The sequence below is a fragment of the Marmota marmota genome, unplaced genomic scaffold, assembly GCF_001458135.2.
Source record: "Marmota marmota marmota unplaced genomic scaffold, marMar, whole genome shotgun sequence".
NCBI lineage: Eukaryota > Metazoa > Chordata > Mammalia > Rodentia > Sciuridae > Marmota > Marmota marmota.
In genome coordinates this window covers 29,012,999-29,039,885 of record NW_026000221.1, presented here as the reverse complement: position 1 = coordinate 29,039,885, position 26,887 = coordinate 29,012,999, and the positions used below count along the sequence as shown (strand labels likewise).

Genomic DNA, 26,887 nt, shown 5'->3' with positions numbered 1-26,887 from the left:
AAAGAAAAGTGAGGCCTAAACATTAAAACTTTATGAAAGTCTGATTTTTTTTTTAATTCACAAATAATGCCAGATTTCATTAAAAGACTTCTTTTCTGTCCCTTCTAGTTGGTTGAAATGTTGGATATGTCTGTCCCTGCAGTTGCTAAATTGAGACGTCTTTTAGATAGTCTTCCAAGGGAAGCTTTGCCAGACATTCTCACTTCAATTATCCGAACAAGCAACAAAGAGAAACTTCAGGTATGGGGTGTTTCCTTCTTGAATGCCAGGTTGCAATGTTGCTCTTCATTTGAATCTAGATTATGAGTAGTTAATTTTCATCTTCAAGAAAGAGATACTGGTGACTCAAGAAAGTAGTTAAAATGCTTTTGTACTTAAATTGACTTTCAAAAGTAGTTGTTTTATATTTTTAAACAATTGCACAAAGTGTGGAAGAAGTTGCTTAAAGCAAAGAATTATTTAAAAAGTAAACATTTATTATAAAATATGTAAAAATGCTTTGCCATATTATTTTCTAAATATGTGGAGACTTTCTCACTGTATGGACCTGTTATATTAGAATACATCTTGATTTTTCTTATATAAATCACTCATAGGATGTATTATCTTTGATATTCAGTTACTATTTCTTTAAAATGAGTTTTGAAGATACTCGAAAAATAATCTAAGTTTAGAATTCTAGATTTGCATGATTTAATCCTCAAGCTATAAAACTCTTGAGTTTTCCTTGCACACTTTTTTATGTATTTAAAGTATTTTTTACTGTATTTAGAGTATTTTTATTATATTTTAGAATATTGTTGCTAGTTTTTTTAATAGTCTGTTTTATTGAATATTCTTGGAACACTTGTTATTTTTTATTGAACACTCTTTCTTTTATTAACTTAGTACAAAATGCAATAATTATAATAGCAAGTACAACTAATAAAAACTGGTTGATGGTAGACACAGAGTGCTAGGTGGGAGCAGGAAAGTTCAGGATTACTGAGGAGTCACTTGACTGTAGGAATTAGCAAGCATGTTGTCCTGAGGGACTGGAGAGTGGCTGCTATTTCAATAGATCATTGTGTAGTTGGTTAAGAATGCCACTATTCTCTTGTGTGTAAAAATTTAATATTTTGAACCTAGAATTTTTTGAGGTCCAAAATGTAAACACATTCTTGTCTAAGAGAATAATTCCCAGAAAAAGTTGACATTGAACATGCGTTTGGTTCTTGATCTTAGAATATGGCTCCATTTTTAAATGAAAAACCAAGATTTTTTTGTTTGTATCTTTTTTTTTTAGGATTCTCATATTCATGTCAAATAGCCTGGCTGATTAATGTAGTTAATTTGGCTGTGTTAGTAACGGAACAGCTCTAATTACTGATAGGAATGGGTAAGGGATGTTTTTGTTTTTGGTGGGGTGAACATACCCTGGAGGTGGGCCAGACAGGCCCCATCACAAAACCCCTTAGAGAATGTAGAGGAAGAAGAGGAGGCTACAGTTGGAAAATGGTCGTGACAACCTATGAGCTCAGAGGTGCAGGCTTGGGTGGGGGCATAAGGCCAGAGACCACACAGCTGGCCATGGAGCTGACCCCAAGAAGACCCTCCCAGCCTCCTAATGTCACCCTGATAGGACCATAAGAGCACACTACCAGGTGGATTCCATTTTGTTTTGTTTTGATTTTTGCTGAGCTACCTAAGTCATAACTGACTGTCTGTATTGGAGCATGTGTTTCAGAAAAAGAAGTATTATTAAATGACTCCCATTTTCTAGATTTTAGATGCTGTTAGCCTAGAGGAGCGATTCAAGATGACCATACCATTGCTTGTCAGGCAAATTGAAGGTCTGAAATTGCTTCAGAAAACCAGAAAACCCAAGCAAGATGATGATAAGCGGGTAAATATATCTTTTATTCTATTTTGTTTGGTTTTATGTGGAAATTTAATGTTAGCTTTTTAAAAAAAGAAAAACTTGAAAGCCAGGTGTGCATCTGTAGTCTCTGAGACAAGGAAGATCCCTTGAATCCAGGAGTTGGAGGCTGGTCTGGGCAATAGAGGAAGACCCTGTCACAAGAAACAAAAAAAGAGGGTTAGGGGACTGGGGATGTAGCTTAGTGGTAGAGTAATTACCTAACATGCACACTTGGGGAGAAGAAAGAACAATGAAGAAAAAAGCTCATTATCTCTGATGTAGAGTTTGGTGTGTTTCCTCTAGTCCTTTTATATACCTGAATTTTTTTTTTAGCATACAAGCATTTTCTCATATTTTTTTGTTTTTGTTTTAGTACTTATGCAAAGGGACAATTTACCGAGCCATTGACCTTTTAGTCAAACGTGTGTGTTACTTCCATTGTTTTCCATATTTTAGAAGTTAGCAAATACATATGATAAGTGTCTTTTGAGTATAGTGTTTTCTTATTACATATGGTATTAAGAACATAATACAAAAAGTGTTTACTAAAAGAACTGTATGTTGTGCTATAATTGTGCTGACTTGTTTTTAATTTATAAAAGTCTTAATTTTCACTTAGTTAAACTTTTTTGTTGTCTTCTCTATTGAGTCCTTTGTCCTCTAGTAGCTTTATAAATATCCACTCCTTTTCATTTTCTTTTTTTTAAAGTAATAATTCTTTCAAATTTTTTTTAACTACATGTCGGCAGTGGAAAACATTATAATTCTTATTACACATATAGGGCACAATTTTCCATATCTCTTTATATAAAGTATGTTCCACCAATTTATGCCTTTATACATGTACTTTGTTGTTTTTTTATTACAATTCTTAATACACATATATACCACAATTTTTGTATCTAGTTTTTGTATAAAGTATGTTGACACCCAATTCAAGTCTTCATACATGTACTTTTATTGGATTTTTTAAAAAGCACTTAACTCTTTAACTCATGTTAGTAATTTTGCCCTGTTAATGAACTGAAGATAGCAGTTGTACTTCCCTCAATGAGTAACTTTTATTTGGCTCAACACTACCAATTAAATATTTCTTTCCTTTCCATTATCATGTATCCATTAGGTTTTTATAGTGGGGTATTATTCAAAGTCTACCTTGAGCTATAGAGTTTACTATTTTTATGTCTGGGCAGAGTTAAGATGAGGAAGATATATTTGATGTGGACCAAATGTGAAAATGGCAGTTCCCTGAAAGCAGTTGGATATCCAGAACTCTGACGTGAAAGGTTAGAATAATGTTAGAGATTTGATGGTCACCAGCACTGTAGTGTTGCTCCTTCATCAAAGAGAATACATTGTAGAGAAGAGCAGATGTGAAGAACTCCCAAGGTGGGATTAAAGAAGCAGTAGTAGTCAGCTGAGGAGAGGTGTGAGCACCACGTGGTGTTTAGTATTTCAGGACACCATGCTGCTCAAAGCAAATGTCAGAAATCTGAATTAGTTCTGGCTTAAGATCCTATCAGTGACTCACTTATTCATTTTGTGCAGAAAGTCTAACCCATGTAATACTCTGCAGTGGATTTTTTTATCAGTAAAGGTTTTACCACTTAAAAGGCACTTAAAAAGAAAGTTGTTCCAGAAGTGTTCTAGAAAATGAGGACATAGGTGATGATTACTTCAAACTGTAGGAATCAGAAGATAATATTTATAATTAGCCTAAACCATCTCCCTTTTTTATCCTTAAGAATTGAAAAATGCTATTTTCTTTTTTAAATTTTTTAAAAGTTTTTATTTATATATGACACTGTAATGCATTACAATTCTTATTACACATATAGAGCACAATTTTTCATATCTCTGGTTGTATACAAAGTATATTCACACCAATTCGTGTCTTCATACCTATACTTTGGATAATCATGATCATCACATTCCACCATCATTTATATCTTTGTGCGCCTCCTTTCCCCTTCAACCTCTCTTCCCTATCTATAGTTCGTCTATTCCTCCCATGTTCCCTATCTCACTATGAATCAGCCTCCTTATATCAAAGAAAACATTCGGCATTTGTTTTTTTGGGATTGGCTAACTTCACTTAGCATTATCTTCTCTAACTCCATCCATTTACCTGCAAATGCCATGAATTTATTCTCTTTTATTGCTGACTAATATTCCATTGTGTATATATGCCACATTTTAATCCATGCATCTATTGAAGGTTATCTAGGTTGGTTCCACAGTTTAGCTATTGTGAATTGTGCTGCTATAAACATTGATGTGGCTGTGTCCTGTAGTATGCTGTTTTTAGGTCCTTTGGGTATAGACCGAGGAGAGGGATAGCTGGGTCAAATGGTGGTTCCAATCTCAATTTTCCAAGAAATCTCCATACTGCTTTTCATATTGACTGCACCAATTTGCAGTCCCACCAGCAATGTATGAGTTTACCTTTTTCCCCACATCCCCACCAACACGAAAAGTGCTATTTTCTAAGGGGAAATTGCATCAAAAAGTGCTTTTGTCTCAACAATGAAATCATTAATGTATTTTTAAAAAAATCTCACTTAAAAAATTCACTTTTTTTTGTAATTTAAAATATTTTATTTACAAAATATTAATTTTATTTGTTAATGACTTATATGAGAATAAAAGTATATATTTAATATGTTTTTATAAAATTACATTTTATTTACTACTATATGTTTTAAATTTTTAATATTTGAATGTATGAAATAGATAATTTCACAGGTAAAAATTTTAATTTTGGAGGATTTTAAATTAAATACCAGTATCTCATTTTGTTCTAGTAATGGTTGGAGTTGATTCATAATATTAATGAATTGAGAATTTAAAAAAAAACAGAAAGTACTTTTAAAATATGGTAGAAAGATCATGAAGAGAACATAAACAATGAACATTTGACTTGGCCTGGGACATGATTATTAGAAGATTATTGAAAGAACAGTTTCAGCACCACAGGACAGAAGCCAAAGGCTTACTGATGACCTGTAATTGGTGAGAAAGGGGACATGGTAGTTATAGCCACTTGTTGGAGATGTAGAACATCACAGGAAAGGAAGTATATAGTGTGATGGTTAACTGGAAGGGGCCCATCAGTGAGCTACATTATTTTGAAAGGAGGAAGATTTTTCTGTGTTGAAGACAGTGATAATAGAGCCAGGGGTGGAAAGGTTAAAGATGACAGATTTTGTAATGTAGGAGGAGGAAAAATGTAAGTAATAATGAAGTAAAAATGTAAGTAATAATGAAGCCACCAAATGTAAGTAATAATGAAGACGAAGAAAATAGTAGCTGCAATAGTAGTTCAAGGAAAGATGATTCATAGGTGTTTTAAGTATTTCAAGTAGGCAGTTCCAAAAGAATCACATCCACTTTATGTTAGTTTACTTTTAAAATTCTGCTACATCTGCTTCTTAATTGTTCAGAAATTTAGTTCCTCAAGATATAGGCTGTGGCCATAAATGTGTTTATTCAGTATCAATCCTATACTTACCTTTAGCTGTGTACTTCGTTTCTAAATTATTTTGACATACAGTTTTCTTCTACTGCCTACTTAGGTTATAGCTATACGCCCTATTAGAAGACTCACACACATCCCAGGTACTTTAGAAGATGAGGACGAGGATGAAGATAATGATGATATTGTCATGGTAGAGAAAAAAATACGAACATCCAGTATGCCAGAGCAGGCCCATAAAGTCTGTGTCAAAGAGATAAAAAGGTAAATTATTGAAGGCATTAATTCACTAGTATTTTCTTTTTGTTTATTATGTAAAAGTAACAATTTTGAAACTTGATTCTGCTGTTTTGGATCACAAACTGAAATCTGAATCATTTGTTTTATATTCTCTGCTCTTTCTCTTTTTCTTATTCTTAATATACTCATAGATCACCCTATTCATTTTATCTTTCCATTGCCAACTTTTATCTTTCATGACTTTCCTAATTCGTGGCTTATGCCTTTGATCTTTGGAAGACTTCCCGTCTTTCATCATTCCTCAGCAGAATATAATTCTTAAAACATTCTTAATACTCATGAATTAACACCACTTTCATTAATATTTTTATCATACCAAAAAGTGATAGACATCTTTCACTTCTACTTTGGCTGTCAGACATTATAACTATTGAGGCTGCCTTTTCCTTGTCTAAAAGAAAGGACCATACTTCTTTGTTCAAATGTAGTATTTGTTCAGTTATCATTGTGTTCTTACTTGTCACTGTTTCTTCTTAGATTGTAATCTTCAGAAAGTAGAAACTGTCAGTTTCTCTTTATGCAACACAAAGTACAGGGAAACCTTGATGACAAAATAGATTATATATATATTTATTTGTATTTATTTTTTAGTTGTAGTTGGACACAATACCTTTGTTTTATTTATTTATTTTTATGTGCTACTGAGGATCGAACCCAGCGCCTCACACATGCAATGTGAGCGCACTAATGTTGAGCCACAACCCCATCCCCGTGGTGGGTTATATTTTATGGATAACCTCAGAGTTAAATAGAACACCATTTTTTTCTTTTATATTATGAAACAAAATAAAATTTATATTAACATTAAAAACTTTTTTAGACTTGTTTAAATATTCATGATACATCTCACCTAGGATGGGAGACATGTTGATTTCTCTGTATTGGTATTATTTTATATTCTTGAATATTAAATATGTTTTATATGTATTCTTTCCCCATAGACTCAAAAAAATGCCTCAATCAATGCCAGAATATGCTCTGACTAGAAATTATTTGGAACTTATGGTAGAACTTCCTTGGAACAAAAGTACAACTGGTGAGCCAACAAAATAACACCTTGTTTACATCCTAATCATCACTCAGCTCATGTAAATTCTCACTTCATATGTTGCCCATTGACTGTCTTACTAATAAATTAGTTACTTTTCATTTTTGAAACTATTTTATTGAGTTATGATTGACATGTAAAAGCTGGTATTTACATCCTGATGAGTTTTAGGATAAGACTAATCCATGAAATCATCACTATCATCAAAGCCATAAATATATCTATCCTACTCAAAGTTTCCTCCTGCTCATTATGTTGTTATAATTGACATTTCTTTCTGTGTATATGTGGTGGTGGTGGGTGATGTTAAAATCATGGAGCATAAAATCCACCTTTTTAGCAATTTTTTTTTGAGAGAGAGAGAGAGGAGAGAATTTTTTAATATTTATTTTTCAGTTTTCGGCGGACACATCTTTATTTTATTTTTATGTGGTGCTAAGGATGGAACCCAGCGCCCCACGCATGCCAAAGGAACGGGTTACCACTTGAGTCACATCCCCAGCCCCTTTTTAGCAAATTTTAAGAATACAAAATAGTATTGTTAGCTACATGCCCTAGGCTATATAGCATATCTCCAGAACCTATCTTGTATTATTGAGACTTTCTACCCTTTAACCATCACTTCACCATTCCTCTGAACTTAGTCCCTGGCATTTACTGCTGCTGCTCTTAGCTTCTATGAATTTGATTGTTTTAAATTTCACATATAAGTGAAATTATACAGTATTTGTCTTTCTGTGTCTGGCTTATTTCATTTATCATAATCTCTTGTAGGTTTATCCATGATGTCAAAAGTGACAGGATTTCCTTATATTTTAAGGCTGTATACTATATTGTATGTATATACCACTTTTTAAATTCATGAATCTTTCAGTAGATGTTGAGGTGATTTTCACATCTTGACTATTGTGAATAATCACATTACAGTGAATATGGCAGTGTAGCTATCTCTTCCAGATTCTGCTTTCAATTCCTCTGGATATATACACAGAAGTAGGACTTCTAGATCATATGGTAATTCTTTTTTTTTGTTCATTTCTTTATTGTTGTACCACTTAAAAGAAGACAAAATTGTAATTGCATTCTATATTCTTATTACTTATAAGAAATGAGAACATATAAAAAATGGTCTTGGATAATGATCTTACATAAATCAAAATGAGAGTAATTATTCAAAAATTCACCCAAGAAACAGCTTTTGCCTTGTTATCAATATAAAACAGAATTTCTCCATTAATTCTCATTTAATATTTTTTTTATTGGTTGTTCAAAACATTATAAAGCTATTGACATATCATATTTCATACATTAGATTCAAGTTGGTTATGAACTCCCAATTTTACCCCAAATACAGATTGCAGAATCACATCGGTTACACATCCACATTTTTACATAATGCCCTATTAGTAACTGTTGTATTCTGCTACCTTTCCTATCCTCTACTATCCCCCCTCCCTCCCCTCCCATCTTCTCTCTCTACCCCATCCACTGTAATTCATTTCTCTCCTTGTTTATTTTCCCATTCCCCTCACAACCTCTTATACGTAATTTTGTATAACAATGAGGGACTCCCTCCATTACCATGCAATTTCCCTTTTCTCTCCCTTTCCATCCCACCTCATGTATCTGTTTAATGTTAATCTTTTCTTCCTGCTCTTCCTCCCTGCTCTGTTCTTAGTTGCTCTCATTATATCAAAGAAGACATTTGGTATTTGTTTTTTAGGGATTGGCTAGCTTCACTAAGCATAATCTGCTCTAGTGCCATCCATTTCCCTGCAAATTCTATGATTTTGTCATTTTTTAGTGCTGCGTAATACTCCATGGTGTATAAATGCCACATTTTTTTAATCCATTCATCTATTGAAGGGCATCTGGGTTGGTTCCACAGTCTAGCAATTGTGAATTGTGCTGCTATGAACATCGATGTAGCAGTATCCCTGTAGTACGCTCTTGGTCTTCATATGGTAATTCTATTTTTGATCTTTTGAGGAACCTCTACACTGTTTTCATAATGGCTATACTAATTTACATTCCTACTAACCGTGTAGAATTCCCTTTTCTCCATATGCTTGTCACCAATTATTAGAATTTTTTTATAGTTTTTTTTTTTAATAGCCATTCTAATAGGCATGAAGGAATAGCTTGTGGGTTTTTGTTTGTTTTTTGGGGCCTGAAGATCAAACCCAAGGCCTTGCACATTCTATGCAAGTGCTCTCCCACTGAGCTACTTCCCAGCCCTTTGTGGTTTTGATTTTCATTTTCTTGATGATGAGTGATGTTGAGCACCTTTTCATTTATTTTTTGAGCATCTGTATGTCTTCTTTAGAGAAAGATCTGTTGAGGTCCTTTGCCCATTTTCACTCAGGCTATTTGGTTTTTGCTGTTGATTTGTGTGGTTCATTGTATATTTTAGATATTAATCTCTTATCAGATAAATGGTTTGCAAATATTTTCTTCTATGTATAGCCTTCTCATTTTATTGATTGTTTCCTTTGTTTAAAGAAGCTTTTTAGTTTGATGTAATTTCACTCATTTATTTTTTGCTCTTGTTGCCTTACTTTTGATGTCACATCCCAAAATATTACCAAGACCAATATCAAGGAGCTTTTTCCATGGTTTTGTCTAGGAATCTTATGATTTCAGGTCTTATGTTTAAGTCTTTCATCCATTTTGAGTTGATTTTTGTGAGTGGTGTAATATCAAAGCCTAATTTCATTCTTCTGCATGTGATATCCAGTTTTTCCAACAGCATTTATTTGAAGAGACTGTCCTTGCCCTATTGTGCACTCTTTGCATCTTTATTGAAAATTAGCTGATCATATGTGTATATTTATTTCTGGGCTATTCTTTTCTGTTCTGTATGTCTGTTTTATGCCAGAACCATTTTTTTTTTTATTACTGTAGATATAACTTGACATCCAGGTGGTATGATTCCTCCAGCTTTGTTTTTCTTGCTCAAGATTGCTTTGGCCATTGGGATCTTTCGTAATTACATGTGAATTTTAGGATTTTTTTTTTTTTATGTGTGTGTGTGTGTGTGTGAAAAATGGCATCAGAATTTTGATAGAGATTATCAAAAGGATTTGTAGATTCCCTTGGGAAATATGGACATTTTATCAATATTCTTCTAGTCTATGAACATGGTCTTATCTCTCCATTTACTTGTTTAATTTCTTTCACCAGTATTTTATAATTGTAAGTTGCATTTTGTCAATGTTTTTTCTGCATCTATTGAGATGATGGTATGATTTTTATCCTTTATTCTGTTAACTTATTAGGTCACATTTATTGATTTGTGTGTGTTGAATAGTTCTTGCAATATCAGTGATAAATTTCATGATCATGATGTATAACTCTTAATATGCTGCTGCATTTGATTTGCTTGTATTTTGTTGAAAATGTTTGCATCCATGTTTATCAGAGATATTGGCCTGTAATTTTCTTTTCGTATCTTTGTGTGGCTTTGGTTTAGGGGTAATTTTAGACTCATAAAATATATTTGGAGTATTCCTTTCTCTTCAGTTTTTTAAAGAATTTGAGAAGGATTTGTGTTAATTGTTCTTTAAATGTTTGGCAAAATTCACCAAAAACATTTGGTCCTGGGCTTTCTTTTTGGGGAGGATTTTGATTACCAGTTCTCTCTCTGTTTTTGGATTTCTGTTTCTTGATTCAGTCTTGGAAGGTTGCATGTATCTAGGAATTAATTCTAAGTTATTCAATTTGCTGATGTACCCTTGTTCATAGTAGTCTCTTATGATCATTTGTTTCTTTTTTTTTTTCGGGGGGCATGTACTGGGGATTGAACTCAGGGGCACTCAATCACTGAGCCACATTCCCAACCCTATTTTATTTAAAGTCAGAGTCTCACTAAGTTGCTTAGGGCCTCACTGTTGCTGAGGCTGTCTTTGAACTTGCAATCCTCCTGCCTCAGCCTCCTGAACCACTGGGATTATAGGTTTGTGCCACCGCTCCCAGCAGTTCCCTGGATTTTGAAGAAAACCCCAGAAGTTTGGTATATCCTGTCATTATAAAACACATTTTTGGCTCTCTGCCTGGAACCCAGCATTCCTGAGAGTCTTGCCATCACAGAATCCAATTTCCCTGGCCTTCCACTTAGACCTCAATTCTGACTATAATCAATAGTGTAACTAAATTACATATATTACTGCTTAGCCAGGTTTTTATGGACTATCTTGGGAACCAAACTACACTTAAGGCCATTTTTTTTTCCATTAAGAAAAGTATACAAAAAATTCCAAATAGCTAATTGAAAGAGTAGGTTTGTATGTTTCTTTTCTCCACTCTTCTTCTTTCACTGTCAGTATGAATATGTCACTGTATAATAATATGCACTAACAACCACCTGACTGGTGAATTTATTTTGGCTTCCATGGCCTGGTGTTTAATTTATGAGTGTTTTATATGCGAAAAGCATGTTAGTAAACCTGATGAAAGCTTTACTCTGGAAACAAAGCCTAATTCAAATGCTTCTTATAATACTTTAATGAATATAGTTTTTCTGGATGGCAATTAGGGGATTCTTTACAATGATTTTTTTTAACCTAGCACTTCCATTTATAGAAGATTAGCTGAAGGAAATAATTATAGCTATATATAAAGATTAGTTACAAGAATGCACAGTGTTTTCTTTATAACCAAGGATTTGTAAATAACCTAGATGCTCAGCATAGAGAATTAGTTAAATGAATATGGATAATTATTTAATGCAATATTAAGTAGTCATAACATATTAGAAAAATACATGTGACTGAAAGTGGCTGTAGAAGAGTAAATGAAAAAAATTATAGAAAGCGTTATACATTCCCATTTTGAGAAATAGATATGTAAGTACACATTCACACAGCCTAGAATAACATACCAAAAAGAAGGTAATGATGATCTTTGGGGGATATGAGATTATGGGTTACTGTTTTCTTCTTTTATTGATTTCTTCAGATTTTCTGGGATGGACACATTTGTTCCATCAAAGGAACAAATGCCAGCATAAATAGAGTAAAATGCAAATTATGTCTGCATGAAAATAGTGTGTATCTAGAAAATCATTCCAAATAAAGTGAGCATAGTGGTTTATTTGTTCTTTTTAGATATATATGACAGTAGAGTGTATTTTGACATATTGTAAATACATGCAGTACCTTATTCTAAGTAGGATTCCATTCTTGCGGTTGTACATGATGTTGAGTTACACTTGTCATGTATTCATATAGAACATAGAAAAGTACATCCAGTTCATTCTACTGTCTTTTCTATTCCTATTCTTCCTCCCTTCCCATTATTCCCCTTTGTCTAATCCAATGAATTTATATCCCCCCCCCCATCTTATTGTGTTAGCATCCACATATCAGAGTATTCAACCTTTGGTTTTTGGCGACTGGCTTATTCACTTAGCATGATAGTCTCCATTTCCATTCATTTGCCAGCAAATGCCATAATTTTATTCTTCTTTATGGCTGAGTAATATGCCATTGTGTATATATGCCACATTTTCTTTATCCACTCATTTGTTGAAGAGCACCTAGGTTGGTTCCATAAATTTAGCTATTGTGAATTGAGCTGCTATAAACATTGATCTGGCTTGTCACTGTAGTAAGTACCCACTATCTCTGGAGACACCAAATCTTAAGCAGAAAAACTAAACCAAGTATAGGATCCAAGTTTGTTCTTACCACATCTTTTTTTCCAAAAAAAAAATTGGCTCTTGCCAAGCTTGAAAAAGTTTGACCTGTTCAAATTATTTCTGTTGGGTTTTTTGACAGACCGCCTGGACATTCGGGCAGCCCGAATTCTTCTGGATAATGACCACTATGCCATGGAAAAATTGAAGAAAAGAGTTCTGGAATACTTGGCTGTCAGGCAGCTGAAAAACAACCTGAAGGGCCCTATTCTGTGCTTTGTTGGCCCTCCTGGAGTTGGTAAAACAAGTGTGGGAAGATCAGTGGCCAAGACTTTAGGTCGAGAGTTCCACAGGATTGCGCTTGGAGGAGTATGTGATCAGTCTGACATTCGAGGACACAGGTAAAATGTATCTCCCAGCCTAATCTCCAGTTCTAGTTCTCATTTTGTTGACTAGAGCCTCTAAAACACTGAGGCACAATATTATGTCTCTCTTTCTTCAGGGACTATTTGTAGTATCTTGAATGGAAAGGACATTTACAAGACTTATATGCTAGCCTAGAGCCTCTCATCATAATGGAATACCTACATTAACCTTGATATTTGTATGACAGTGGGTAGCTATTGTATGCCTCAGCTTTTCTGAAATCTCATTTGAATGTGATTATAAATTACTTTATGATTGGATATTACAATGTCTTTGCATTCATTTTGGCCCAGTTATATTACATAAATAATGACCCATAAATGTTTAGAGTTTAGAAAAGCAACTGTAATAGTTAGGGCAGATATGAAAAAGAGGAATCTTGGGTAGCAAATTTCTTCTGCTTGCAGTTTAACCTCCTTTATGAAAGCTGGTTTGTATTATAAATACCAATAATAAAGAAAGATTAGCATAACTATTAAGGCTTATCCTTGTATGTGTGTATATATGTATATCTTAAATGTAGAACATTAAAAATATAGAAGCCATGAACTGCTTATTTAAAAAAAAAGATGCTTTTTTTCACGGGGAGAGTACCAGGAATTGAACTCAGGGGCAACTTGACCACTGAGCCATATTCCCAGCCCTATTTTGTATTTTATTTAGAGACAAGGTCTCACTGAGTTGCTTAGCACCTCAGTTTTGGTGAGGCTGGCTTTGAACTTGCCATCCTCCTGCTTTCAGCCTCCTGAGCTGCTGGGGTTACAGGCATATACCACCGCACCCAGCTAATGTGATACATTTTTAAAAAATATGTTTTTAAGTTGTTGATGAACGTTTATTTTTATTTATTTGTATGCAGTGCTGAGAATTGAACCCAGTGCCTCACACATGCAAGGCAACAGCTCTACCACTGAGCTACAACACCAGCCTTAACATCTTATTTTCCAATTCCCTGTTCACAGGTTATCTCTGACCTTAGGTGGGAATGGGAAACTGTTTCAAAAACTTTTCTTTGAGAAATGTTACTTTTATATTCTCTTATTTGTTCACTTACAATCAAAGAAGAAACAATCCAAGACTTTAATGAATAAGCAATGAGGGGGAACATCTGAGCAGAGAATTGATTTGGGTCATTGATTGGGTTATAATGACCTGACTAAATATTGGCCCATTGTGTTTCTTTGTATTATTCTGAATAACTTAAAGGAAGTTTCTTTCTGGAAACATCAAGATATTTTTGTTGCCTAGACTTCCTTATTCTCGCTTGTGCCACTAGAGGCTGTAGTTTGCTTTCATAACAAAATTGGCATCTCTTGGACCAAAGCTGGATCTAGGGCCACAGTCTTCTGATTTTAACTATAGAGCTTTCAGGAGGTATTCCTGATTTAAGTGACTTGATTTATACCTTACATTGTTTTAGTTATTTTTTTCTTATCTGTAGCTTAGTTTTGTATATGTATTTGATGAGATTTAGAGAATCAGTTTGTGGCATTAATGTTATGAGGAAGTGGTATAATAAGCATTTGACATGTAGGTAATTTGTTCATATTTCTTTCTATAATTGTATTGATTATTCTGAAGGGTTTGGAAAGGCACCCAGTATATGATATACAGTAAGCTTCACTAAAAATTAGCCTCATTATTATTTTAATTCTAAATTCATAGGGAATAAGTCTGGATTTATATAGTTTGGTATGATTTTTGATAAGCCTTAAGCTGATTTTTACGTTGCATTCTAAAATATTTATTCTATTTTCAGCATTACTATTTAATTTGTGTGACAGAATTGTGAAAATGTATTTGTCTATTACCTGGTGGTAGAGAATGTATACTCTCATGGGTCTCATCACTTCTTAAGAATAAAAATTGTTGGATTTAAACAGATCTCCTTTTAAACTCTTTACTGACATATTAAGTGTGTTCATTTTTTCGAGTAAGTATATTTTTGTGTGTGTAATACTAAATCTAAAGAAAATAAGAATTTACTTTTTAAGTCTTTTGTAAAAGGAACTTGTGTTAGGTTCACCACTGCTTAAAATATTTGTAAATATAAACTGTTTAGAAATGTATGGCTTGCCTAGAGATCATGATTATTGCCAAATCATTCCATTGAACCTGATATTAGATTAACCTTCTTGGAAACTATTCCTTAACCATCCCTGTTCAGATGTTTCATTAAACACTACACAGTCTATCCTTGTGCTATTAAAAATGATCACTCACCTCTCTGCTAAATTATTAAAGCCTGGTGAAAAAATTTTATTTGAAAATCTATTTGAAGGCGCATGGAGAGTAGTGTGTGGTTGTTGAGGAATGAAGAGGGTGAGGGAAGAGTATGCATTCATGTCAGAGTAATGAATTGAAGGTGACTAGGAGCAGGGGAGAAAGAACAGTGGAGGATTATAGCACAGCCATGGGTGGTGTCTGTGGGAACATGTAGTTCCATGTGACAGTTGAGGCATTTTGGAAACACCCAGGTCTTGGCATTTGAGTACTGGTCACATGCTCACAATTAGAGTTCATGAAAAGTTTTGTTTTTCCTTAGCCTCTGAGTAGGCACCACTGTTCCACAGTCTTAAAATAGCCAAGGAGAAACAGAGCTGCTTTATGTCATCTTCCTTGCTTATTCTCCTGATTTTATCACTCACTGTCCTTATTTTCCCATGCATGAAACACCAGCCATTTGCTAGAAGTACCTGTTTATGTAAAGGAACGTGCTAGTAGGGAATGGATGTTAAAAACAATGGAAGATATATATTTAAGTGATAATAAGGTGGAAGAAGGGGAAAAAAGGAAAGGCTTCATTTACATTTAAATATTAAACTGGAAAAATAATAATGACCTGACTAAACATTGGCCCATTGTGTTTCTTTGTATTATTCTGAATAACTTAAAAAGGAAAAATAGGCTAATGCTTAGTTCCATATTAACCCATACAGTTTTTCAATCTTCTCAACATTTCACATTTGGTTTTATCTTCATTGCATTTTTTCTGTCTGCTTTTTAATGTTCCCATCTATCAGATTTTAAACTGAGGTTTTTATATTTAAATATTCCACTTAAATAATTTAAACCAGTTCACAGAAATTCAATATTAAATAACTTTTTTAAGTTGAAATTTGTTTTCATTCTTTGTTCGTTGGTTAAAAAAAATACTATTGCTATGATATGTCTCAATCCCTATTTCTATTAACTCTTTGGAGGAAATTTACCAGCTGTTTGTTTAGGTAATGAAAGTATATTATTGTAGGGAATCATTGACTTAATTTTTAAATACAATGAGAAGAAAAACAGTCTTGTGATTTCCTTGTTGATAAATTTTCATATGCAACCCAAAATGGTGAAGTTATAAGTTAACAGTTTCATTATTAGACTCTAAAAGGGAAAAAATAACTTCAGTAGCAAATGTTTAACATTTTTTAATATAGTATAACAGACATATAATGATTTACTTACTATTCTCCTTACAACCAAGTATTTGCATATAACTCTTTTTTGCCTCTCTAAAACAAGTTTATTTTAAGGCCCCAACCCACATTTCCTCCATTAATTAAAATGAGTAATGATCTTTCTTTTTTCTAAATTAGCCATGTATTGTCTATTTTGCTCCTTTGATGATTAAACAATATAGACCTCTGGCATTTCTAACATACATCTATGGAGATAAAACATAAATCCACTGAGCATCTGGAATCTGGAAACCTTTCAGCTGCTCCAATATCCAAACCTTTTTGAGCACTGATATGATGCCCCTAGTGGAAAATTCCACACCTGACATCATGTGATGGGTCTAAGTCAAAAAGCAGGTGCACTAAAAGTATTATACAAAATTTGCCAGGTGCAGTGGTGCATACCTATAATCCCAGCCACTTAGTGGGCAAAAACAGTAGGATCACAAGTTTGAGGCCAACCTGGGGACTTAGCTCAGTGATAGAGTGCTCCTGGGTTAAACCCCCAGTAATGAGTAAGGGAGGATTTTATGTGTATATATATATATATATAGTGTGTGTGTGTGTGTATAATTATCATTAGGCTATGAAAAAGTACTTGTGAAACATAAATTAATTTCATGTTTGAATTTGGGTCTTATTCCCTAGATATCTTGTTATATATATGCAAGTAGTCCAAAATCCAAAAAGATTCAAAATCTGAAAGACTTCAGATAAGGGATACTGAGCCTATATATAAAAAGTTTAACCTCTGTATGGCAGAGCACTCTCTCGCTCGCGCGTGCGTTTTCTCTCTCTCTCTCTCTCTCTCTCTCTCTATATATATATATATATATATATACACACACACACACACACAATCCCCTAAAATAAAAAAAAATATCTATTTATATGTGTATGTGAGTATATATATGTGTGTGTGTGTATGTGTGTGTATGTATATGTGTGTGTGTGTGTGTGTATATATATATATGAATACATATATATATTTTGGATTATGTTAGATTTGGAAGTATTTAAGTATGATCAGACTAAGATAATTGATTACATAAGGCAGTAAAATAGATGATATTTTAATTTTCCATAGTTGTTTTTTGAAGCATAAACCAAACTATCTTTTGGAAAATAAAAAATGCTGATCTTATAATTAATATTTTTGAACTATTTAGAAAGTTTGGTTTTGTGTATCTTATATGCTAGTTGAATAGTCATGATAAATCTATTAAGCCTGAGGAAATAATAAGAAAAATATGAATTTATGTATTTTTCTTTTGAAAAAAATAATAATTTTGCTTTTATGTTTATATATTTAAATGCATTTAAATTTTTTAAGCCTTTTTCATTCTATTTTAACTGGTATATAAAAACATACAAATTGCCTATATTAATGGGATACCATTGTAATGTTCTAACAGAATGTGTATATTTTTAAATGAATGTTTTTACTTCAACTGGAGGAAGAATTTCTAGGTAATCATATTCAGGTTTAAAAATAAGTCATTGAAGTGATATACTTTGTATAAACTTTATTATGCTATGTTGCTTTTTTATTTGCTATATTTTGAGAAATAAAATATAGAAAAGACTAATATTTGCCCTTTTTATGTTGATTGTACAATTTTATTATTTTGTTTTTTTTAAATACATGACAGCAGAATGTATCACAATTCTTATTACACATATAGAGCACAAATTTTCAGATGTTTGTATAAAGTATGTTCACGCCTAATATTTGCCCTTTAAAAAGTCATAGTTTGTAAAAGATTACCACTTTCATTTATTTCCTACTTATGTAGTTTCTCAGGAGGATATTTTGGTATGTTAATTAGGTAAGAAATGGTTGCAGTTGTTTGGTGATATTGAAAGAGAACATTTTCTTTGTGTATTGCAACATTTTGCACCATCTGATTTCATACTCTATGGATTTATTCAAAATATATAATCTTTTCAGTCAGTGAATTGCATTCTTCCATAACTTCTGATAAAACCTAATAGAAAAACATGTTAAAACAAATTCAATGTAGATAAGACATTGTCTACTACATTTCTAGAGCAGTTTCTGAAAAACTAAAAGTTTTTCTTTTAATAAATAAGTATTAAATCTTTTCATTAAATAATTAGTTATCTAGCTAGTAATTTTTATTTCTTCTGATTTTAGGAAAAAATGTCCTTTCAGGAGAGGCTTAAATCATTAAATAATCAATCAAACCTACCACCTTTTTAGAATCAAAATATTAATAAAAGATGGCACGTTCATGTATTTCTTAGCTTGGGTATTCTTTACTTCGATATGAAGTCACAGTATAGACATTCTTAATAACTTTTGGACTCAGTGGTAATGACTGTCTTTGTGCTTTGACCTCTATGCTAGTGGTGCGTATTTGAGAGATGTCACCTGTGACTGAGGAACATTAAGGACATTGAGTACACTTGGTGCTATAAAAATACATTTGTAATAGTTACTTTCATAAAGCAGAAGTTTTCATGGGACTCAGATTCAGATGTACTGATTTCTGCTTTTGTACTTTTTCCAAGAAACCAAAATTAGTCTTTTAAGTAGCTGGAAAAATAAGAATTAACATTGAAATTAACAATTAATAATTAACATTGGTGTTTATTATGTGTTTTATGTTTGTTTTCTCATACAGCCTATGAAATTGGCACTGTTGTTTCAATTTTATAGATAAGGAAACTGAGACTTTGGTCAAGTAGTTTATCCAAAGTAGCATTCAAACAATTTGTTTTGTTTTGTTTTGTTTTTTTAATTTAAAGACAGGGCCTTGCTAAGTTGCTGAGGCTAGCTTTAAACTCTCGATCCTCCTGCCTCAACGTCCCAAACCTCTGGGATTGATTACAGGCATATGCCACCACACTTGGCAGCACTCAAATGCTTTTATCACCTTATCTACCTACCAATCTATCTACCAATGGTGGTAGAAAGATGCTTTGGGTTGATTGCATAATGGATCTCGTGGAGAACAACGTTATAGCTCTCTATCCAGCATCTACTCGATAATAATACCCTATTGCTGTCATCAAGTGTCCACTTGATGTCCTCTTTAGAAGAGGTTATAATTCTCATGAGTAAAAACTAGGTCATTAGGTAGGTAAGCATTAGACGAATTGTAGGGTCAGTAAAAGCTATAGGTATTTATTAGGTCACTTTGTGAGAGGTGGTCAGAAAGCTTTCTTAGAATTGTGATTTAGGTAGGGAGAGTAAGAGAAGTGTTTTAGTCAGATTTTTGTAACTATAATGAAATACCTGAGGCAAGCTACTAACAAAGAAAAGAGAGTTTTTAGCTGTCAGTTTTGGAGTCTAAAAAGGCCAAACCGCATCGTATAGACCCTTTTGAGGATTCCTTCTGTTTGCTATACCTCATGGTGGATTACAATGGTAAGAGCACTTGTGGGAGCAAGGAATTAAGTTGCAAACAGGAAGCAGAGAGTGTTATATAACAACTTCTAAAGAACTAACTCAGAGTTCCATAAGAAATATCTTACCCCCTTTCAAGGACATACCCCACTCCCAATGTCTTCCTACTAGGCACCACCTTCTAAATACCACCAACCTGAGACCAAGTGGACCTTCTTGAATACTCAGACCATTCCGTATCATAGCAGACAGGAAAACACCATATTAACAAAGGTAGAAAACCCTGAGGGGTATAATAGAGTCTTGATTGTGAATGAAACAAGAGAGTAACAGAAGCAAGTTGGGAAAACCTGGTAGGAGCTAGATTGTGAAGAGCCCTTGAATTCTAGACAAAGATGTTTGAACCTTGTTCTGTAGGATCTGGGAAGCAGTGGGAAGTTCAGGAGAAATTGCTTGTTTATAGTTCTAATATCTAGATTTCCACTTCTCTAAAAAGGGTTTTTAAAATACTATTTTCTCTCCATGACCTTAGGTTTAGACTGGTGAGGCTACCTATCAAAAAAGGAAAGAAAAAGTAATTAATGCAACAAAATATGGCTCACAGAGGCTTTGAGATTTAAAAGAAAATGTCTCTTTTTTACCACTCTTAAAATGAGTAATAGCAAATGTGTAAGTTCTCTAGATTATAATTTGAAAGAGTTTATTATTTTCATATCTTGTCTCTCCTGTTTCCTGTTCTGAATTTTTTGTTTGTTTGTTTTTGTTTTTGTTTAATGGTGCTGGGACTTGAATCCAGGGCATTGCACATGCTAGGCAAGTGTATTACCACTGACTTACAACCCCAGTCCCATCCTGAAATCTTGAATATGCTAATTTCTTATTATAATAAGTCGAACAGTACAACGTTTATTGTATCTGGTTCCAGTGCCTTAGTCACCTGCTCTGGATGAAAGGCATTCCCACGACATTTTTAAGGCTTTCTTGTCTTTTCAAAGGTCACTCTATTTATTCTGTCCTACTTTATACCAGTCATGTGGCAGAATTGAGGCTTGCTCTGTGAATCGGCTTTGTGTGGATCATGAGATAACTGCTGCTGTTCCATTTATCATTGATCATTTTCTTCTAGGCAGTCAGCATTTTATGCCTTTTCATAAACAGCATTTGCTTTGCACCTGACTTAGACAGTAAGGGTGTAATTAAAAATTAATAAATTGCTGCTTCAAATAAAGTTTTACCAGCTTTGTAACCATAGTTTTTTTAGTAAATATATTTGTTTCTTTTAGTAAATATATTTGTTTTTATTTCATACCACACTCTACATCTGTCATAATTATGTAGATTGTCCTTATTCAAGTATGATAAAACAGCTTCTAAAATTTTAATGCTCAACAAAATATCTGGCAGAATTTGGTTATGCCACCTAATATATATGTGATGTATATAGTTCAGAAATCCAAAATAATGGAATTTTGACATAAATACTGGTGATCTCAGACCCTCTTACTACAACTAACAACAGATTGTTACTTTTCAAAGGTAATTATTGTCTTTGAAAGTTTGGAGTTTTTCTAATTTGTTTGTTGTTCATTATTTATTATGGTGGAGGGGGTCCACCTTCTGATTGGCCCTTTGAGCCCATTTTTAGTCTCCTTCATGAAGATGATGTTTTAGCCAGTCCTAGGGCAGCTCTTTCAATATGTAAAATGGTTGTTATATTGGAGCAAAAGGGTGCTCTGGGAAAACCATGAGAGTTTTAGGAACTAAAACTAAATTCACAGAGCCACTGGAAATTTTGGAATCTCAGACGAACAGCCAAAACTGTGTGGATTAAGTGTGGTGTTTTTCCTGTTTTACTAAATGCAAAAACAAGATATAGTTCTTCTAATATCATGGTCAGCTTGTAGCCAGAATTAAGTAGAAAATAAGAATTGAATCTAATAATTTTTGATGTGCCATAATACATCAAAAAAAGAGAGCTCTTAGAAAATAAAAATTGAATCTAATAATTTTTGATGAACCATAATACATAAAAAAGAGAGAGAGAGCTCTTTGGTATGCTGTGGTGAAGCTGAATTACTTCTTTACAGGCCTCAAGTTTGATTTCTAAGTGATATTGTTCTTTCCTCCTCATCTCATGGTTGTAAATTTGCTTCCTTCTTTCTCTAGGCGAACCTATGTTGGCAGTATGCCTGGTCGTATAATCAATGGCTTGAAGACTGTTGGAGTTAATAATCCCGTGTTCCTATTAGATGAGGTTGACAAACTGGGGAAAAGTCTGCAGGGTGACCCTGCAGCAGCTTTGCTTGAGGTAAGTTTTAGAAAATTCCCTATTTATAGTCACACTTAGAGCGTGAATGAGAGTAGATCATATCTGCGTAATATCCACATTGGTGGGTGATCAGTTATGGGAACGGTTTGATATAGCCTAAAATTCGAAGCAATTTGACAGCTAAATAAAAATGTCTTGGATATTTCTTTCTCTTCATTCTGGTAAGTCTTTTCATTTCTTTTTTCTTTTTTTTATATTAACTAGCTTACCAAAATTTTCTACAGAGATCAGTAATTCTATAAGGTTATGACCAAAAGCATCAAAGGAGTCTTCTCCCTGGGTCCTCCATTTCCTGTTCTGCACTTCTTTAACATTTTATGGATCAGTTCCATTTTTTCAAATAGTTTCGATATATTGCTATGTTTTGAATTTTCAACTTTTGGCATTATTTGTAGTCTCCCTCTGTAGGAGTTGAAGATTTTTGCCTTTTTTCTTTTCTTTTACCCCTAATGTATCATTTTATACTCCAAATCTTTCATTATAGAGTTTATCTTTTTTATTGTCACTATTAAGTATTTACATTTAAATTATCATGTAAATACATTTCACAATTGATCATTTTTCCTTTCCTGATCCTTTTTTTGTTTTTCTGTACATGTTTTTGAAGATCTACTGGACTTGTTTCTTCTGTTTACTTTTTCTAGTTGTCTTGTTCTTCTTTTAGGACATTCAAACATCTTAGGTTCTCTATCAATTTTATCTTCGTAAAGCTTCCAATCTGAACTGGTTGTTTCCTTCATCTGGTGCACGGCTATCTTCGTAGGATCTTTCTCCACTTCCCGCCATGTTTGATTTCCTGTCTCCTACATTCCTTGTGTCTTTCCTGGTTTATTCCCTCTTTGTTTTGTTTTGTTTTGTTTTGTTTAATGTTGATGACTTCCTATAAAGTTTACATGGGTAAATATTAGTAGATTTTTTCATTCCAAAATATTTTTGTGTCTCTCATATTTGATTGGTAGTTTGAGTTCAGAATTTGAGTTGGAAACAATTTCTCTGCAGAATTTTACTTTGCCTTCATTGTTTTCTGGCTACTGGTATTGCTGTTGATAAAAATCATGTTCTGATCCTTTTTTTACTCTTTGAAAACTTTTAGGACCTTCCTTTTGTCTGTGTGCTGAAATTTTGCAGTAATCTAGGATGCCTTGATATGAGTCTCTTTCTATCCATTTTTGTTGATGTTTTAAAGAGTCTTTGAATTCTTAATCTTTATTTCTGGAAAATCTTCTCAAATTCTTTAGTTGATGATTTTTTTCCCTCACATTTTTTTGGAACTCCTATTACTTAGAGATCTTTAATTGTGTTCTTTTCTCTCTTTTATTTTTTGCTCTACTTTCTGTGCAGACTTCCTCAGCTTCATCTTTAAAAACTCTCTATGTGTTTTTCAGAAACTTCTGTTTTTACTTCTCTGCATATTACTTTATAGTATGCTGCTCTCCATTCAGTAGTTGTAACATATCCTTTAACCTCTGTGAGAAAGCCACTGATAGATTTTTTGGTTTTTATATTTCCCTTCACTTGAAGCTGCTTTTATCTGTTTATGTTTTGTATCTTTTATGTTAAAGTCTTTTGTTAACCCTCTGGAAATTCTTTAGTTGTTTATGTATTCATATTTAAAAGTGAGCAATAAAAAAATCTGACTGGAAACTGTGAGCACAGGAATAGGGCTTATTGATTTTGAATTTCACAATTGCTTTTCTCTTTGGGCTGTTTGGTTGAGGAACCTCTTGTCAGTAACTTTATGTCTTTCTTCTTAGCTGTTTAAATTGGCTAGCCCTCTGGAAACCTAGTTGGGGGAGAAAGATTGGGGGTGAGATAGTATCCCAGCGTTCCACTTGTGCTTGAGCTCCTTTGCCTGAGGCCTTGTTCTCACAAAAGTGCCTGCTCTTCTCAGTTGTGCCCCTTGTCCCCTGTGCAGAGAGCCACTGTTTTATGTCCTTAAGAAAATAAACCTCCCGTTTTTTTGCTGGGGTGGGGGAAGGGATGTGAGACCTGATTGCTTGGTAAATCACTTCAGCCAGTCTTCTTTATCTTATTGCCTTTACTCCTACCACTTTTACCCTTGTTTAAGTAAAATGTTATTAATTCACATTGATTTGTATAATTGAGAAAACTTACTTTGAAAGTTTTTATTTTTTACTGTTCATTTCCTTGCTTTTAGTTCCCTTAGGCTTCCTGTTTCTTCTTGGCTTTTCTAATCTTAGAACAGGATGGCCTCAGGCATGTGTATTAGAAGCAAGGAGATCATACATTTTAGTTTGCCTGGAACAGTCTTGGATAATGCCTAATTATTAATTGCACTCCATTTTAGTCTTAGAAGTGGGTTCTGTCTGGACAATAAAAAATACAATTATCCTACTTAAAAGCTCCTAATTTGGACATGAGGGCTGATTTTGTTTGGTTTTTGTTCATTTTTAATCATACAATAATTATTCTGGTTCAGTAACTGGTTTACTCTGCAGTATTATGAACAATAAAATAATGAACATTATTTCAGATTTTAGTGCTTTCTTAGGTAATACCTTTGGGCTTTTAGTTTAATTGACATTGGTACATTTGTCAGATAATCTGACAGATCCTCCAATTAAACATTTATAACTATCTTTTCAAAACAAATTTTACACTAATTCACTGATACTTAAGTTTTTCAACAAATTGCATTTGGAAGTCTAAAGAAGTCCCTCAAAGAGAGCTTTGTAAGTCGTGGAAAATGATTAAGTTCCCAATCTGTTTGGTTGTTGTACAGTATATTTTAAATTGTCACCAAGTATAATGTTTGTAGGTTTTATCATTGATAAATGATTTTTTTTTTCTAATATCCACCTTGATACTCACTGTTTTGGCAGTTGATTTAAAGTAGAACGCTACTAAGAGTTTGGAAGATCCAAGAGGGTAGATTTAAGCTTTCCACATAGAAAACTTTTTACAATAAAGACATCTAGGCTGTGCGTGGTGGTACCTATAATCCTTGTGGCTCTGGAAGCTGAGGTAGGAGAATCACAAGTTCAAAGCCAGTCCCAGCAGCTTAGTGAGACCCTAAGCAACTTAGTGAGACTGTGTCTCAAAAATAAAAAATAAAAAGGGGAGGATGTAGCTCAATGGTTAAGCACCCCTGAGTTCAATCCCCGGTACAAACAACAACAAAAACAACATCTAGATATTATTTTTAAATATTTTAAAAAATTTTAAATATTTTTAAAATTGCTTTACATTATTAACCTAGAGTAGTTACTCTGAATAAATTAAAGAATCAACTTGTTTTGCCTATAGATTCTTTTTTTAAAATATATTTTTAGTTGTTGATAGACCTTTATTTTATTTATTTATATGCGGTGCTGAGAATCGAACCCAGACCTCACACATGCCAAGCAAGCGCGATACCACTGAGCCACCACCCCAACCCTGCCTATAGATTCTTATTGTCTTCATGTTTATTGATAAGTCATGCCCATTTCCTTGAGCTTCCATGGAATTGTTGTTTATGTAAAATAGAATGTATTTCCAGCTAAGTGTTGTCCAAAAGGATATTCAAAATATAGATATCATCTTTTGAAAATTTAATAAATAAAAATAGGTATAACTATTTAATAAACAAATAGTGGTAAACAGTAGAGTTCAAACAAGTCTGTTATTGAATAGCATTTAGAAGTAAGGAAATTCCTTTTAAGTAATAGACTTGAAATTACAGAATTATTTTCTTACCAGATTTTATCATGTTTATAATTGATATATGTTCACATTTAGTTATTAAATAAAATTGCATTTATGAAATATTTTTGTATGAATGGGCAAGTAAAATGCACAAATACTTTACCAATTTTCTATATAGATGGTGATACTTACAGTTCTAAATAATATATATTCCACCCCAAATGGAGAAGTCAATGGTCAGACGTAGTAAACTTTTTTCTTTAAAACTAAAATAAAAACTTCTGATTTTAATTAGAATTAGATGCAGTTAGTAATTAGATCAAGTAGTATATTTACTAATTAGATAAAACCCATAAATGATCTTCCAGTTTAAGTTATTCAGCTATTGTCAAAGAATGTCATTGAAGAGGGACTTGGGAGTCTTCTAATCCAACTCATCCTTTTATAGATGAAAAACTTGAAGCCCAATATATTATCTTAAATTTTCATTTCACTTCATTTATATAGATGGTCTTCAACTTATGTGGCTTGACTTATAATTTTTCAAATTTATTATGATACAAAAGTGATAAGCATTCAGTGGAAACCATACTTTGAATTTTGATATTTTCTCAGGTTAGCAATATATGGTATGATACTCTCTGGAGATGCTGGGAAGCAGCAGTAGACTCGCTCCCAGTTAACTACCTGATCATAAGAGTAAACGACTGATAGTCTACAGTTTACTGTGTTGCTAAGCTATGATGTTTGTTGAGTTAGGTATATGAAATGCATTTTCCACTTAAAATATTTGCAACTTTTATGATATGCTTATCAGGAAATAACCCATTGTAAGTCAAGGAGCTTCTATATTTACATATGAATTCTAAAAATTCTAGTAAAAATATCTTAAATAATGATATTACAAGAAAAATATTAAAATTATCTTTTTTGTTTCCTTCCTTTCTCTCTCTACCTTATCAGATTAGGGAGAAACAGTGATTGAATATGACCATGAGCCCAGAAAATAAAAGATCAAGCACATATATCCATGTAAAACTTATGCCAGTTAAACAAATATGTCCAGGATTTGCATTAATATCAGTATACCACTCTTCCAATTTTTATTGATAAACAGTACAAGAAAATTTTAAGAAAAACCTAAAATTAATAAGATAATCAACTAACTTATTTTTTTCTGTCATTTGGAAAAAAAGGTTAACACTATTCAGTATTCAATTTATTATATAATATAGTCAGGAAATGAATATTTGTGAAAAAGAAATATGGGAACCCCTATCAATGGTCAGCTTCATTTCATCTTT

General features: G+C 33.1%; 1 protein-coding gene across 1 annotated transcript in view; it reads left to right on the top strand.

Moving 5' to 3' along the window:
* Lonp2 (lon peptidase 2, peroxisomal) overlaps window positions 1–26,887 on the top strand; it is a 99,834-nt gene that overhangs the window by 22,427 nt on the left and 50,520 nt on the right. The window contains exons 3-8 of the mRNA XM_015488765.2: window positions 109–240; window positions 1,763–1,885; window positions 5,476–5,639; window positions 6,617–6,711; window positions 12,501–12,759; window positions 21,773–21,914. Of these exons, the coding sequence (XP_015344251.1) occupies window positions 109–240; window positions 1,763–1,885; window positions 5,476–5,639; window positions 6,617–6,711; window positions 12,501–12,759; window positions 21,773–21,914 (915 nt within the window). The remainder of the gene's footprint in view (window positions 1–108; window positions 241–1,762; window positions 1,886–5,475; window positions 5,640–6,616; window positions 6,712–12,500; window positions 12,760–21,772; window positions 21,915–26,887) is intronic.